At 34.3% G+C, this 16,381-nt stretch overlaps 2 protein-coding genes across 2 annotated transcripts in view; one reads left to right on the top strand and one right to left on the bottom strand.

The window, feature by feature from the left end:
* The window catches only part of LOC128212104 (cell division cycle protein 23 homolog), a 29,494-nt gene extending 22,674 nt beyond the window's left edge, over positions 1–6,820 (top strand). The window contains exons 12-13 of the mRNA XM_052917366.1: positions 5,097–5,222; positions 5,904–6,820. Coding sequence (XP_052773326.1) covers positions 5,097–5,222; positions 5,904–6,092 — 315 coding nt within the window. The 3' untranslated portion in view covers positions 6,093–6,820. The remainder of the gene's footprint in view (positions 1–5,096; positions 5,223–5,903) is intronic.
* Positions 6,821–8,055: 1,235 nt separating this feature from the next.
* Positions 8,056–16,381, bottom strand: part of LOC128211536 (telomerase protein component 1-like) — a 44,001-nt gene continuing 35,675 nt past the window's right edge. The window contains exons 46-51 of the mRNA XM_052916440.1: positions 16,020–16,132; positions 15,419–15,577; positions 14,550–14,673; positions 13,803–13,976; positions 13,324–13,437; positions 8,056–11,228 (exon numbers count right to left, since the gene is read on the bottom strand). Of these exons, the coding sequence (XP_052772400.1) occupies positions 11,088–11,228; positions 13,324–13,437; positions 13,803–13,976; positions 14,550–14,673; positions 15,419–15,577; positions 16,020–16,132 (825 nt within the window). The 3' untranslated portion in view covers positions 8,056–11,087. The remainder of the gene's footprint in view (positions 11,229–13,323; positions 13,438–13,802; positions 13,977–14,549; positions 14,674–15,418; positions 15,578–16,019; positions 16,133–16,381) is intronic.

The raw sequence follows: 16,381 nt of genomic DNA, 5'->3' as shown, positions 1-16,381 counted from the left end.
AACTACTACAATACATACATGTCCAGCTGGTCCCATAACTACTACAATACAAACATGTCCAGCTAGTCACATAACAACTACAATACACACATGTCCAGCTAGTCCCATAACTACTACAATACATACATGTCCAGATAGTCACATAACTACTACAATACACACATGACCAGATAGTCCCATAACTACTACAATACACACATGTCCAGCTAGTCCCATAACTACTACAATACACACATGTCCAGCTAGTCCCATAACTACTACAATACACACATGTCCAGCTAGTCCCATAACTACTACAATACACACATGTCCAGCTAGTCTCATAACTACTACAATACACACATGACCAGCTAGTCCCGTAACTACTACAATACACGTATGTCCAGCTAGTCCCATAACTACTACAATTCACACATGACCAGCTAGTCCCATAATTACTACAATACACACATGTCCAGCTAGTCCCATAACTACTACAATACACACATGACCAGCTAGTCCCATAACTACTACAATACATACATGACCAGCTAGTCCCATAACTACTACAATACATACATGACCAGCTAGTCCCATAACTACTACAATACACACATGTCCAGCTAGTCCCATAACTACTACAATACACGCATGTCCAGCTAGTCTCATAACTACTACAATACCCACATGTCCAGCTAGTCTCATAACTACTACAATACATACATGTCCAGCTAGTCCTACTACAATACACACATGTCCAGCTCGTCCCATAACTACTACAATACATACATGTCCAGCTAGTCTCATAACTACTACAATACATACATGTCCAGCTAGTCCCATAACTACTACAATACACACATGTCCAGCTAGTCCCATAACTACTACAATACACACATGTCCAGCTAGTCCCATAACTACTACAATACACACATGTCCAGCTAGTCCCATAACTACTACAATACACGCATGTCCAGCTAGTCTCATAACTACTACAATACACACATGTCCAGCTAGTCTCATAACTACTACAATACATACATGTCCAGCTAGTCCTACTACAATACACACATGTCCAGCTCGTCCCATAACTACTACAATACATACATGTCCAGCTAGTCTCATAACTACTACAATACATACATGTCCAGCTAGTCCCATAACTACTACAATACACACATGTCCAGCTAGTCCCATAACTACTACAATACACACATGTCCAGCTAGTCCCATAACTACTACAATACACACATGTCCAGCTGGTCCCATAACTACTACAATACACGTATGTCCAGCTAGTCCCATAACTACTACAATACACACATGTCCAGCTAGTCACATAACTACTACAATACACACATGTCAAGCTAGTCACATAACTACTACAATACATACATGTCCAGCTAGTCACATAACTTCTACAATACACACATGTCCAGCTAGTCTCATAACTACTACAATACACACATGACCAGCTAGTCCCATAACTACTACAATACACACATGTCCAGCTAGTCCCATAACTACTACAAAACACACATGTCCAGCTAGTCCCATAACTACTACAATACACACATGTCTAGCTAGTCCCATAACTACTACAATACACACATGACCAGCTAGTCCCATAACTACTACAATACACGTATGTCCAGCTAGTCCCATAACTACTACAATACACGTATGTCCAGCTAGTCCCATAACTACTACAATACACGTATGTCCAGCTAGTCCCATAACTACTACAATACATACATGACCAGATAGTCCCATAACTACTACAATACATACATGACCAGTAGTCCCATAACTACTACAATACATACATGACCAGCTAGTCTCATAACTACTACAATACACACATGTCCAGCTAGTCTCATAACTACTACAATACACACATGTCCAGCTAGTCTCATAACTACTACAATACATACATGACCAGCTAGTCCCATAACTACTACAATACATACATGACCAGCTAGTCCCATAACTACTACAATACACACATGACCAGCTAGTCCCATAACTACTACAATACATACATGACCAGCTAGTCCCATAACTACTACAATACATACATGACCAGCTAGTCCCATAACCACTACAATACATACATGTCCAGCTAGTCCCATAACTACTACAATACACACATGTCCAGCTAGTCCCATAACTACTACAATATACACATGTCCAGCTAGTCCCATAACTACTACAATACACACATGTCCAGCTAGTCCCATAACTACTACAATACACACATGTCCAGCTAGTCACATAACAAATACAATACACACATGTCCAGCTAGTCCCATAACTACTACAATACACACATGTCCAGCTAGTCCCATAACTACTACAATACACACATGTCCAGCTAGTCCCATAACTACTACAATACACACATGTCCAGCTAGTCACATAACAACTACAATACACACATGTCCAGCTAGTCCCATAACTACTACAATACACACATGTCCAGCTAGTCCCATAACTACTACAATACACACATGTCCAGCTAGTCACATAACAACTACAATACACACATGTCCAGCTAGTCCCATAACTACTACAATACACACATGTCCAGCTAGTCTCATAACAACTACAATACACACATGTCCAGCTAGTCCCATAACTACTACAATACACACATGTCCAGCTAGTCACATAACAACTACAATACACACATGTCCAGCTAGTCCCATAACTACTACAATACACACATGTCCAGCTAGTCACATAACAACTACAATACACACATGACCAGCTAGTCACATAACAACTACAATACACACATGACCAGCTAGTCACATAACAACTACAATACACACATGTCCAGCTAGTCACATAACAACTACAATACACTTATGTCCAGCTAGTCACATAACAACTACAATACACACATGACCAGCTAGTCACATAACAACTACAATACACGTATGTCCAGCTGGTCCCATAACTACTACAATACACACATGTCCAGTTAGTCCCATAACTGCTACAATACACACATGTCCAGTTAGTCCCATAACTACTACAATACAAACATGTCCAGCTAGTCCCATAACTACTACAATACACACATGTCCAGCTAGTCCCATAACTACTACAATACACACATGTCCAGCTAGTCCCATAACTACTACAATACATACATGTCCAGCTAGTCCCATAACTACTACAATACATACATGTCCAGCTAGTCTCATAACTACTACAATACACACATGTCCAGCTGGCCCATAACTACTACAATACACACATGTCCAGCTAGTCCCATAACTTCTACAATACACACATGTCCAGTTAGTCCCATAACTACTACAATACAAACATGTCCAGCTAGTCCCATAACTACTACAATACACACATGTCCAGCTAGTCCCATAACTACTACAATACACACATGTCCAGCTAGTCCCATAACTACTACAATACATACATGTCCAGCTAGTCCCATAACTACTACAATACATACATGTCCAGCTAGTCTCATAACTACTACAATACACACATGTCCAGCTAGTCCCATAACTACTACTACAATACACACATGTCCAGCTAGTCCCATAACTACTACAATACAAACATGTCCAGCTAGTCCCATAACTACTACAATACACGTATGTCCAGCTAGTCCCATAACTACTACAATACACGTATGTCCAGCTAGTCCCATAACTACTACAATACACGTATGTCCAGCTAGTCCCATAACTACTACAATACACGTATGTCCAGCTAGTCTCATAACTACTACAATACACGTATGTCCAGCTAGTCCCATAACTACTACAACACACACATGTCCAGCTAGTCCCATAACTTCTACAATACAAGTTTTTAAGTCGTCAAACCGACTGTTTACTACGACACCGATTATGTGTTGTGTTGTGGAAATCGCTCATATGTTCAAAGGCCCTCGTATACGAAGTGTAAAAGAAAAACAATTAAAGATGAATAAATATTTATGTTTATTTTTTATGAAAAACACATTTTCTAAACATTCAACATTTAAATATGACAGTACAAATTATGGCATTAGTCAGATTTAAGATTCAGAACTTCAAGGATTGACGATTGGCGCATCTTGTCTGTCTCGCGAAACTGTTAAAACTATTAATTATCTTCTCAAATGCCCTTATCAACTATCATTGGTAATGCGTAAACAGTGAAGAACGTTTTTCACACCTAATCAAATCTCCTTTAACTGTCTTTTTTTTTTTAGAACTTGCGAAAACTCCTAGCAATTGTTTTTTTTTCTTGGGACATACGTTCGGGATAAAGTGTGAAATTATGACCTCGAGGGAGCCATAAGGTTTTGTGCATGATTTGTGTATTTGGGACCCCCTATTGTCCTCGACTCCTTGACATAATTAGGTTTCGATGCAGCATCAGTATATTTTATATGAAAATAGAAGGAAAAATGTTCGGGACCAAGCTCCGACCTCGAGGGACCGCCGGTTCTCGAACCACCGCCTGTTCGAACCACCGCAGTTTTACTGTACATGCATGCTCAAACATATTTAATTGGCAGAGTAACAAAGTTCATCGTCATACTGAACCTTACAAGTAGTATTTGTTTAAAATATTTTATGATATCTCACAGTTAAAAAGTGCAAGAATCAGAGTGAAACTGTCTGTATTTCAATGGCCGGAAAAGATGCGGAGTTATTTGGATCAGAGTGAAAATTTAGAGTAATGTCTATCAATGTCTCGCAGACATGTCTAGACTATACCACAGTATTATTATTTATGTAATGTTCTGAGTCTTACAGCCCAAAAATGTTCCAGAGTGATGAGGGCTAGAGTAAAGCAAACAACTACCTCGCTAATTATTTGTGGAAAAACATTAAGTTGGACAATTTAATTAAGGCTGCACAAACTTGTTTAGATTAGAATATATTTAGTTATTTTAATTATAATGTTAAATCTTATTCTACAGCCCAGAATGACACAGAGGTGAACAACTCTAGAGTGAGTTGTACAAGTATCTTGCAAACTGTATTCAGAGAAATAACATCTAAGACGCCACATATTATACTGTCGAGACATATCTAAATTACAGTATATTATATTACTATGGTTTATGTTCAATCTTCTGTATTCTACAGCCTGGAAAGTCACAGAGTTACGAGGGCCAGAGTGAAGCGTACAAGTATCTCGCCAACTATTATCTGAGAAACAACATGTTGGATGCTGCTTATCAAGCCGCTCAGACTTGTCTTGAGTTCACAGAGGTATTTCATTATCTATATCATACATTTTAAATGTTATAAATAGAGAAATCCATAACACATATTAAAGAATTTGATACAAGCTTTTTGTCAGCAAAATTAGCAATGAAAATGTATGTATCTGAAGAATAATGATACTTTACAATGATTTACATTATAGCTGTTTGTTTTTCTCAACTTGGAAAGATTGATTTTAGGTGGTAAATAATACAAAGTAGTGACCATTAAACAAGCACAATAAGAACTTGCAATGATCAAGCCCTGTATAGATAGCAAAATTAGTTAGCAATGTTTTATCAAGAGCTATCAATGATGTATAAATAGCAAACAATGTTGCACTAAGAGCTAGCAATGTTACATCAAGAGCTAGAAATGTTACATCAAGAGCTAGAAATGTTACATCAAGAGCTAGAAATGTTACATCAAGAGCTAGAAATGTTACTTCAAGAGCTAGAAATGTTACATCAAGAGCTAGAAATGTTACATCAAGAGCTAGAAATGTTACATCAAGAGCTAGCAATGTTACATCAAGAGCTAGAAATGTTACATCAAGAGCTAGAAATGTTACTTCAAGAGCTAGCAAGAGCTACCAATGTTACATTAAGGGCTACCAATGTTACATCAAGAGCTTGTTTATGATATTGTATCTTTTTTAGCCTTATGATTTATTCATTACCTTTTCAGACACGGGAAGAAGCCAAAGCCATCTTAAAGCAGATTCAGCATCTACGAGGGGAGAAACCAGCGATGAGACAAGATACAAATATGGACGATACATACGGGTCGATTACAAACAATGACTCCTTCCAGACACATAACAACACACCACTCAACTTTCCTACTGTCATGAATCTTAGGTTTAACACACCTTGAACAATGTAAAAATCTTTAGTTCAAAGATTATGACATGAAAAATCTTGTTAGCGATAGCATTTTTAACCTTACCTTCAGGAAACTGGGTCAGAATGTCTATTTCTTCTTGATTATTGGACATGTAACAAATACTTTATTGATGAAAACTGTAAATGGTTATATACTAAAAGTCTAATTGAAGTAGAAAGGATGTAAATTATTCTTTGTTTAATAATTGGCAATTTACACTAAGTTTAAATTGTCAAGAGCGTTGCTTTGAGACTAATGGGCCCAGACCAATAGAAAACTTTGCTTGTTGGGTGAAGCTTATTTGTGATCTATTTTCATTTTGGGAAGAGTCGAGAGGTGCATGTATGAAATTCACTTCCTTAGCTGGTCTCTTGTACTGTAACTGATGCTGATTCAAGTCTGATTGTTACTGAACTGTGTGATAACCAGTAAGATTGCTACATCAGTCATGAAGTTTCGCCCTTGAGTTGGTAAAACAAGACCATATTGTAATAATATTAATCTACTGACTATGGACCCCGGCCAACAATCAAGAGGAATGTCAATTACTCATGGCCAGGGATTTGTGTGTAATTGCTTGTCACATAATGACTAGTGATGGCTAACTGTTTTGTTTAATACTTTAATAGAGTATTAATGGTAAGGCCATAGGAATCTCATCCATTGCGCATTTAAAACTGATGTTAAATTGTTATCGCATAAATAAAATTGTAAATGTGTTAGTTGTCTTGGTCGAGATTTACACAAACATGTATTCCTACATTTGCTGAGACAGAAGAGCTACTGTTTCCGCCATCATAGATATTGATCTCTGTGCACACTTTAAGACTAGTTGCACATTTCAAAATGGCTATATACTTGTAGCAAGTGTATAACTCTGGTAAAAATATATGTTGGGAAATGCCACTGTTATGACTAAGAAAAAAGATGAGCGTTAATTGGCTTCTGCTTGTGTAACTTTTGTGTCTACTTTAAACACTTGATCAGAAACCAGATGTTTATGGGCTCATCTGTTTTCGAAGATAAAGTCGGGGTTTCGAAATAGCTGCGATGGCTTCAGTTCTTCATAGCTGGAAAACAATCATGGGTGTAAGTCAAAACTGCTTCAAGATATTCAACTGGTGACAATGAGCCCTTGAACAGCAAGGCCCATAATCGTGGCTTTAATGATTATTTAGTTATGGCTCTTGTTCGTTTGAAAAATCTTGACAAGCATTGGCGTTTGCTCCATTATTTTATATGGGGACATTTTTAGTTTGAAGTAATCACCATTGCTCAAATCACACTGAAACAGTCATTCAATAATGTGAAGTTATAAAGCAGATGTGAAATTGGTTGTTATAACAAAATAAACCCAAAAGATTTTTACTTGGACCTACAGACCCCAGTATTCTACTAGGCAGTTGTGAAGATCTGTGCAAAGAACAATGTAACATTGAATGTGGTGTACTGGTACAACTATTACGGTAGAGCTACAAAGCAGACATCAATTTAAATTTGGACAACTTTACCATGAACCAAAAAGTTTGCCAACTTGATCTTGGACCTACAATTTTGTCAACTTGACCTGAAACCTATAATTTGAACCGGCAATATTGTCAACGTCCTGAAACCTACAATTTCTTAACTAGACCTTATACCGGCAATTTTGTCAACGACCTGAAACCTACAATTTGGACAATTTGACCTTCAACAAGCTTGACCTTGAACTTGCAAATTTGACATCTTGAGCTTCATCAGACAAGTTCATGGCTTGAATGCAACATTTTTTCTTCCTGTGGTTAACATAGGTTTAAAATTGTTACAATTTAGGCCTGAGTGTTGTATAAGAAACATCATCTTCTTGAAGGGAATATTTGTACCAAAGTTCATTGAATTTAGTTGATCGGTACTAAAGTTCAAGTGAACATGAAAGTGTGGATGAACAAAAAGATGGTATAAAAAGAAAATCAAATTAATTTCAATTGTTTAATTGATCATATCACAGAGAATGTTGGTAAAAAATATAATATACCTATAACTAAACAAGGACATTAATTGCACCTTTGCTAAGTATGTCAAAGAAAAGTTCCTATGCTTTGATAAACAAAGATAGCGGGATCTTTTCTCAATAACGCCAGGTTATTCCTACATACTTTAAACATTGTCAATTTCAGGCAAAACTAAGCAATGAATTGAATTCATTATGATTAATAGACAAATGTACCATTCCTTCATGATTGAAATTCAGTTTAATTGTTACAATATTGTTTGATATGCGAATACAAAAATTACAATTTTTTTTATTTTTACGTAACAGTGAAAACGATTCTATTAATTAACGTTTATAAATGTTAAGCTTATAGTAATTAATAAATGCTCTATATTATTAGTATAAGTATGTCAAACATGTGAGCTGGTTCATCAGCATTTCTATCAACTCAATGTAGTAGAGTATTTTAAAGCGAAAATGAAAATACAGTTAATGGTTGCAGAATTTATATAGTTAGTAAACTGTGTTTCACTTTATTGAATAAAATCAAAAAGATCTTTCAATGTTTTCTTTCTAAAATTGGTCTTAAAAAACATAATAATTATTTATTATAGTTGTTTGAAATCTAAAGCATAAAGAAAATGGTTAGAAGTAACGCGGAAGTGGCCGTGGACTATTTACAAAAGTCTAAAAAACTGTTATTTAAGGCTTTAAATTGATCATTGGAAATATTGATTTAACCTAACAAAAACTGCAGTCTGCAAATTAAATTATATGAAATGATACATAATGAAAAAATGGTAAATGAGTAGTTGAAAAACGTTGTCGAAAAACAAATAGAAAAGAGTTCTACAAGTATGTTAAATTTTACTTTATAAGTTTAATATCTTCTCTCTTTCAAAAAGAGAAATTTAAATTCATATAATATCAACCTTTGTTGTCTTTGTACCCTATAATAAGCTCAACAAGATGCTATGAGCATGTATATTTCAGATACACAATATCAATATTACAGTTGATTAATGGATAAAAATACACCATCAATTGATATATAAACAAATGCCATGGATTAATAGATCACAATACGCCATCGATTAATAGATCATATCATAGTATCATATTGAATGAATGATATCACCAATGTGAAAAATACAAACAAGTTATATAAAACACACATAAGTGATAAATACGGTATTTGAAACCTTGCAAATCAGATGTCACCTTATGCAGTGAAAGTCACCATAACCTCATGACTAATGCACATTACAAGCTTACACCCAAAAAAAGAGAACAAGATGTTCTTAATAAGCTGTTAGTTTTTAATCAAATTTTTAAATACTTAGAATGAAATATTTGTTGTCATTTGTATATTTTCATGAAATAAATTATGTCTAAACCAAGACTCTAAAAATGTCAAGACGCCGAAGCAGAATGCCACTGAACAATGAAATGCCTATATCTACCATGTTTGCAGTAGACACAAAATAGAATGCAAAATTTAGGTAAATCACAACAATCACAGAAATTATACTACATGATTTACATTATTATAAAAAAATAAATATAAACAAAATTTTGAGACTAAAAGTATATGAATTGAGGTACTTGAAGAAAGTTAGGAGTCGTGGTAATTGACATATCACAATCTTTCAAAAAATATCAACCAAAATCGTACAATAATATCACAATTAAATATAATAAAATAAATATTCAACAGACATCTCTAAGCACTCATACACTAACAATTAAAGCACACGACATACTATATAACAGATTTTCAGAAATATATTTTAATGAATGTAAATGAAAAATAAAAAGTATATATATTAACAGTGAAGTATTCTTGGTGGAGAATTTGTCACAGAATTTTCAGGATTTTCCTACCACAACTTTGTATACATGTATAAACTAAGAATGTTTTGATCTCAAAAGTCAATGATCATAGGTCAAATAAACATAGAACTGATATGAATCTAATATAACAACACATAATAACTATCTAAATCTTCATGTGAACTCCGACACCAGTGACTATTATATACATTATACATAATATACATCAGTTGACCATCAAATATCAATGATCCTATTGTACAATTGTTTTTTCTAACCTTTAATTTTTGGGTTGTAATGATAAATATTTTGAAACAATAAATTGATCTTATCATATTGCACCAAGTATATTTTCTAATTTTGGACAACTCTTTAAAGTATCCACCTAAACTGCTTGATCATACAATACTAACGGTCATACACTCGTCCAATATACATAATACACAGAACTCTTACAAAACTAGAAATTCCTTCTATTCTAATACACAAAACCATTAACATTGTTTTTTTGGAAATCTTCACATTCATCTATATATGTACAATTATTTTTGTTCATTTCAATAGATAAATATATATAATAATTATTACAGAATAAGCATACTACACACTTTTCACATATTTTGTCTCCAAAGTCTATAAGCTGTACATCCATCCAGTTTTCCAGTTACATACATTATTTTCACACTGTTAAGAGATTTTCTCTTTTTGTCTAAATATATAGGTATCAACAGGTTTCAAGTTTCACACTGAATCCAAACTTCGGGGCTTAAAATAAGGCGTTTCATATATTACTGTGAAATAAATTCTAAGTTTAAATTGACATCCTAACAAAAAAGTCCAATATTCTCTTTGCTACGGCACTTATTTCGTGCTAAATCTTATAAATATAACATGATTAAAGCTTTAAATAATTTTTCTGAAAAACCCCCAACCCTTGTCTAAACCCAATTTCACCAATCTGAACAAAATTTCCTTGGTTATAATTATTTTTTGTGTCATGTTTTGTAAAGTGTCAACAATATTTATAATGAGAACATATTTGGCTGTTGTTGTCCCAACAAACAACTATGTGATTTAGTGAATCTCGTTATTGATCAGATCAGCCTCTGTAACAGGTTTGAGACTGTTGGAGAAATCAGGCCCTTGTCTTTGGCTTAGTCACAAAGTCCCCCTGACATCTATTATTTGATTGAAGTTCTCCACAAGAGCATGTTGACATTTCCCAGTTCATCCCCGTACGCCAGTGGCACATGATGACAGTGTTTGTAAGGTCCAAGCAGACACATGGCTGTTACAGGGGAGAGGCAGAAGAAATGTCCAACCTGGAAACAAGTTCAGGGATTAGTTACACACTTCCTTTTCAACAGGCAATAAATCGTTTAGGATGGGTAGTAACTAAACGGTTAGGTAATCTAGCCAGGCATTGTAAAGATAAAAATCAATAATCTTCGTCTGTGAAACTTGGTAACTATGAAAGTTATGATTGATGTCCTTTGGGTGCCCGAAAATTAGGTACGCAAAATAAATTATTTGGGGAAATAATTATGGGTGTCCAAATATTTAGAGTGTCCGAACTCTTAGGTGAATTACGGTAACTTTAATCGAAAAATATTTTTGTTGAAATTATAAACGTCTTACGATATACCGTATCCCGATCTTCAACTGCCGTTTTAACCCGTATATACTCGATCAATATGACGCGAGTAACATCCCTTTCTACATAAATCTAAACAAACTCTCGGCTTGAAATTGACCTCAGAAAAAAAGTTCAAAAAATTGTTACTGGGTATTATACGCAGGCATTTTTTTGCATCAAAATCTGAGGGAAAAAAGTGCGTCTAATACCCAGTCATTTACGGTAATAATAATAATAATAATAATAATAATAATAATAATAATAATAATAATACAAAGATTGTTGCTGCATGACAACAACTCTACACTTACGTATAACTTGAATAAAGGTAACTTAAATCAAGCAAATATTTGAGTTTAAATTTCTTATTTACTGATGAAGGTGAAAAAACAAAACATTTAGATTTAAAAGTTTTTTTAAAAACTTAACTTAACCCTTTAGCACATAGACTAGTGGCCAGATTACACCTCCCAGTCAATAGCCAACTTACTGATAAGCAGTCCTTATCTGTATAGGTATTTTCAGGATATTTGAAAATGAGAAAATGAATACAGCAGTATGACCTTAAAATCAATATAACTCCAAATAATTGTTTCCAAATCTTTTTTATGTGAATACATTTTTATAGATAATTAAATTATCTAATGAATGGTGTCAATAATGAAATATAAAATTATATTTTGCATCTGTGAATGCATTTCCAAGATGGAATTGTAACATTTCTTTGAAATGTCATAATTGCATTAAATCAAAGGGTAATAAAATGCTGGGATCGATCTAAATTTTATTACCCCTATCATAAAAAAGACCCATATGGATTAAAAAGCCGACAATTGATGTTCTTGTGTATAATACACAATAATGTGGCAGGAATATCCGGTGTCATCCAGCTGAGAGATCCAGTCCAGAGTGTCTGTTTAATTTTATTACCCCCTCATAAAATTCTTTACAAAAAGAAAGCCACGAAATGTTTTCAAAGTAATGAATAAAAAGATCTAGATCATGAAAAGCTTGCACACATGTGTTTACTTGACCTATTTTACGACCGGAACCATGCTGGCCATCAATTAGCTCAGCAGAAAATTTACTCATCATTTTCTCGGCTACTTATTGTTTCTATTGTTTGTTACACAAAATATTATCTTCAAATAATTATAATCTTTATTGATTTTAATGGTTAATTCAACTGACATAATATATTCAATGATTTACGCATCAATGTTTTTGGGGAAATTCCATACTGTACAGTACTGCTATTCCTCGAGGATTTATTATGTCACAGTGGGATCTCACACCTGTGATTGGCAGTGTAAATAATAACCTTCAAGTTTTAGCAGACGACATTTTTAGGGAAAATCAATACACAAAAGGTTAAGCTTTAGCTGTATAAACATCCGGGATATTGTTTACAAAAAGAAAGATGCAAAATTGAAGTATTGAAATGACCCTATTGAAATATGCGGGAGATGCGTATACATCCAGTAGTGTATAGGGTCGGTCAGATGCGTTTACATCTGCTAATGAGCTATGTCGGCCTATATCGTATACATGCGCTAAAGGGTTAAAGTCTTGTTTTTTTTATATATATACTAGCTTAAGTATTGAAAAATTTGACAATTGAAAAAAAACGGTAGGCAGACTTATACAAATACTGTCAGAGCTTCTGGCTTGATTCTGGAGACTGCTTTGTTTAAGCTGGGTTATTCCCGAGCCTGTATTATGGGTAAAAACTAATACTTGGATGTCAGGTTTGAGGGGCCACTTTTTAACACTGCACTTACCTGAGTGAAATTGCTTTCTGCTGTCCACACTTTGATGGTTCGATCCTTGGATCCAGTAAACACCAAACCATGGCCTTCCTCGTATAACACATTTGTGACCGCATCAGAGTGAACCTGTCATAAAACACACACAACATTTTAACTAAAGGTATAATTCAATGGATTGTTTTCTTTAAAATGTTTTCTTTAAATATACATGTTTTTTATTATTGATGATTTTGTTCAATAAAAGTCATCCCAATAATCTACTACATTCATTTACACATTTCTTTTTATTACGGCTATTGCAGTAAAACATATAGACCATGAGGAAGGCAACTATTTTTTTCACAGTATATGAGTGGGTGTCTTTCACTTATTTGGACCCCAAAAGTGTAAATTTGCTTCTGTAGGGCTGGCATAATTAAGAAGTGCCCCCCCCCCCCTGGGTTATATGTTTAAATGGAATAGCCCTTACCATTATTTGCTAAATACCTTACCTTACGGGCTCTCATACGCTCCCCAAGCACCTTGGTAAAAGCGATCTGTCCCTCAGTATCCCCTGTGATGAAGCCCCTGGGGTCTGCTGTTACATCCAGGATCCAGGGATTGGAGCTTGGGTTGGCCACATTCGGGATGGAGTGGGTCTTCTTTAGTTTCATTTCTTCTGCAGCCTGGAAGTTTTTAGTTTATACTAAAATATTTATGCTTGATTGTGAATACAGCTTCAAGTTGACAATGTGATACCAAATCACACCTGAGAATTTGAGTTTATTTCTTTTGTTTAACCAGTACTATTCATGATTATAAGGGGCAAGATTAAAAAAAACCTCATAGCTGGGCTCAAACATCAACTTTGAAGAAAACATCTTTACAACCAAACCAGCTTTCCCTGGAAATATTTTTTAAGGCAATGTAATGAAACTTAATACAAATATGCATAAATTATCATTTTCAATATGTGTTCATAGTGTTGAGTTTTATCATATTAAAAATAAGTTAATTTCATTTGAAACATTACTTTTTTTAAAATGAATTGAAAAACATATAGAAAAACAAAACTGTGAACTTTCTTTGGTCTCGGACATAGAGTTTATGCCATAAAAACCATATACTTTCTTTTGTCTCTGAGACAGAGTGTATGCATATACTTTCTTTCGTCTCAGACACTGAGTATCTGCCATAAAAACTGCATACCTACTTTCGACTCTGAGACAAAGTCTATGCTGTCAAAATGGTTGGCTTACCTGTTTCTTACTGGAGCCAGATTTAAGATTCACAGAGAACTCTAGCACTGCCTTAAACATGGTGGACACCAGGAGAGTTTTGTTGTCATCATTATACCTGACCTTCATCAACATGCAGGTTGGGCTGAAACATAGTACAGATAAATATATATATATAACAATGATATTAATATAAATTCAAATTTGATAGATGTCATTTTTTCATTAAACAATAAAGCCTGTTTTTACCTAAGCAAAATAAGTGCCAAATTATTGTTTATATTTATAATGCACCAAACAAATTCATCATAACGTTTCCATGCTTGAAATAAAACACCCTCGTGGTTTAATTCCTACCCATCAGAACTCTGTGTGAGTCAATGTTTAATCAGACACCACAACATGTTTACACACCTCATATTCTATGAACAGAACATTACTATGGTTTAAATGAGTAGCAACAAGAATGCTTTCAGTTTCTAAAAATGTATTTCAAGATCTACTAACAGGAAGTATACAATGAAGTTATGTAAATAATACAAACATACAACCAATACATTCTGTATTAAGAAAGAGGCATCATCACACTTGGCAAATTTAAAATGTTTCTTTACATTTTGCTCTTAGACTGAACACATTTAGGAGCATAGCTAAGATGATTTTAATGTTATGTAAAAGCTATATCAAGTCAAAGGCTCTACACCATTTTTTTTTTACCAGAGTTGAAGTTTTAGGCAAAAATTCCCTTTCACCCCGGAAACTCACTAAAGATTGATTCATATCAATTGTATAGCTGTCTGAACAATTGAAGTTCAGTAAATTAATTGTTTATATACATGAATATATATATATATATATATATAGATTAACTTATTTTTAACATAACTCACCCATAACCAGTGTGTACCGAGATGACCAGTCCTTTCTTGTTCCACACTTTCAGAGCTCCGGACCACTCTATGGTGAAGAAGCAGGGGTTGTCCAAACTCTTGTTTGAGTCCATGCAGATAAGTGGGCTGTCTGCTTTAAACTTGGCCCCTTGCTTTAGGCTGAATAAATGGAGTTATTTTAGATCAGTTTGTACCATGCAAATTGTTAGCCATAGATTATCTTAAAATTTATAGTACAAAAATACAACCATACCTGAACTTACCGAAGTTCTTTTTTCAAAGAAGTTCAGAATGTATGCATACCTGTTTGTGTTTATTTTTTATTAATAACTGATTATTTTAAACTCATGAGGTTCTCTCTTAATCTATTTTAGTAACTTTCATTAAGTTTTCAATTAGTGACAATATTATCAAATCTTCCGCAAACACTGATAAATTAATATTTCGCTAGTAAAATACTTTTGTTTCGACATAACTCCAACTTAAAAAAAGAATGTGTAAATAAATCATGATGTAACATCTTCGAACAAAATATGACATGATATTATTTTGAACAAGAAGTCATCTCTCATAATGTGGAAGACAAACCTGGCATTATTACCTTATTGGAGAGGAGTCAGCAATCCTCCACAGGCACACTGTGTGATCATCAGAGCCGGTGACAAACATCTGTAGATCCAGCCAGCAGCCACAGGTTACAGCCTTTTCATGGGCCTAAACATGAACATGACCTTTTAACACAGCACAATATCCGCGAACATACATATAGGTCTCTCAACCCTGCCCATTATAAAGAGCATAATGCACACATCTTGGTCATGTTGCACATTTCTCATCATGGCTATGAAAATATCTTGATTTTTGTTTTTCTTGAAAAACAAACATGCTAAAAATGATACAAAGTTTTAAAAACTATAAAACAGGACATAAAGCATATTAAGTAATTTCTTAATTAAATTGGTA

Source organism: Mya arenaria, chromosome 12 (assembly GCF_026914265.1).
Source record: "Mya arenaria isolate MELC-2E11 chromosome 12, ASM2691426v1".
In the NCBI taxonomy this organism is placed as follows: Eukaryota; Metazoa; Mollusca; class Bivalvia; order Myida; family Myidae; genus Mya; species Mya arenaria.
Note: the sequence above shows the minus strand (reverse complement) of the source record. Positions and strands in the feature narration are given on the sequence as shown.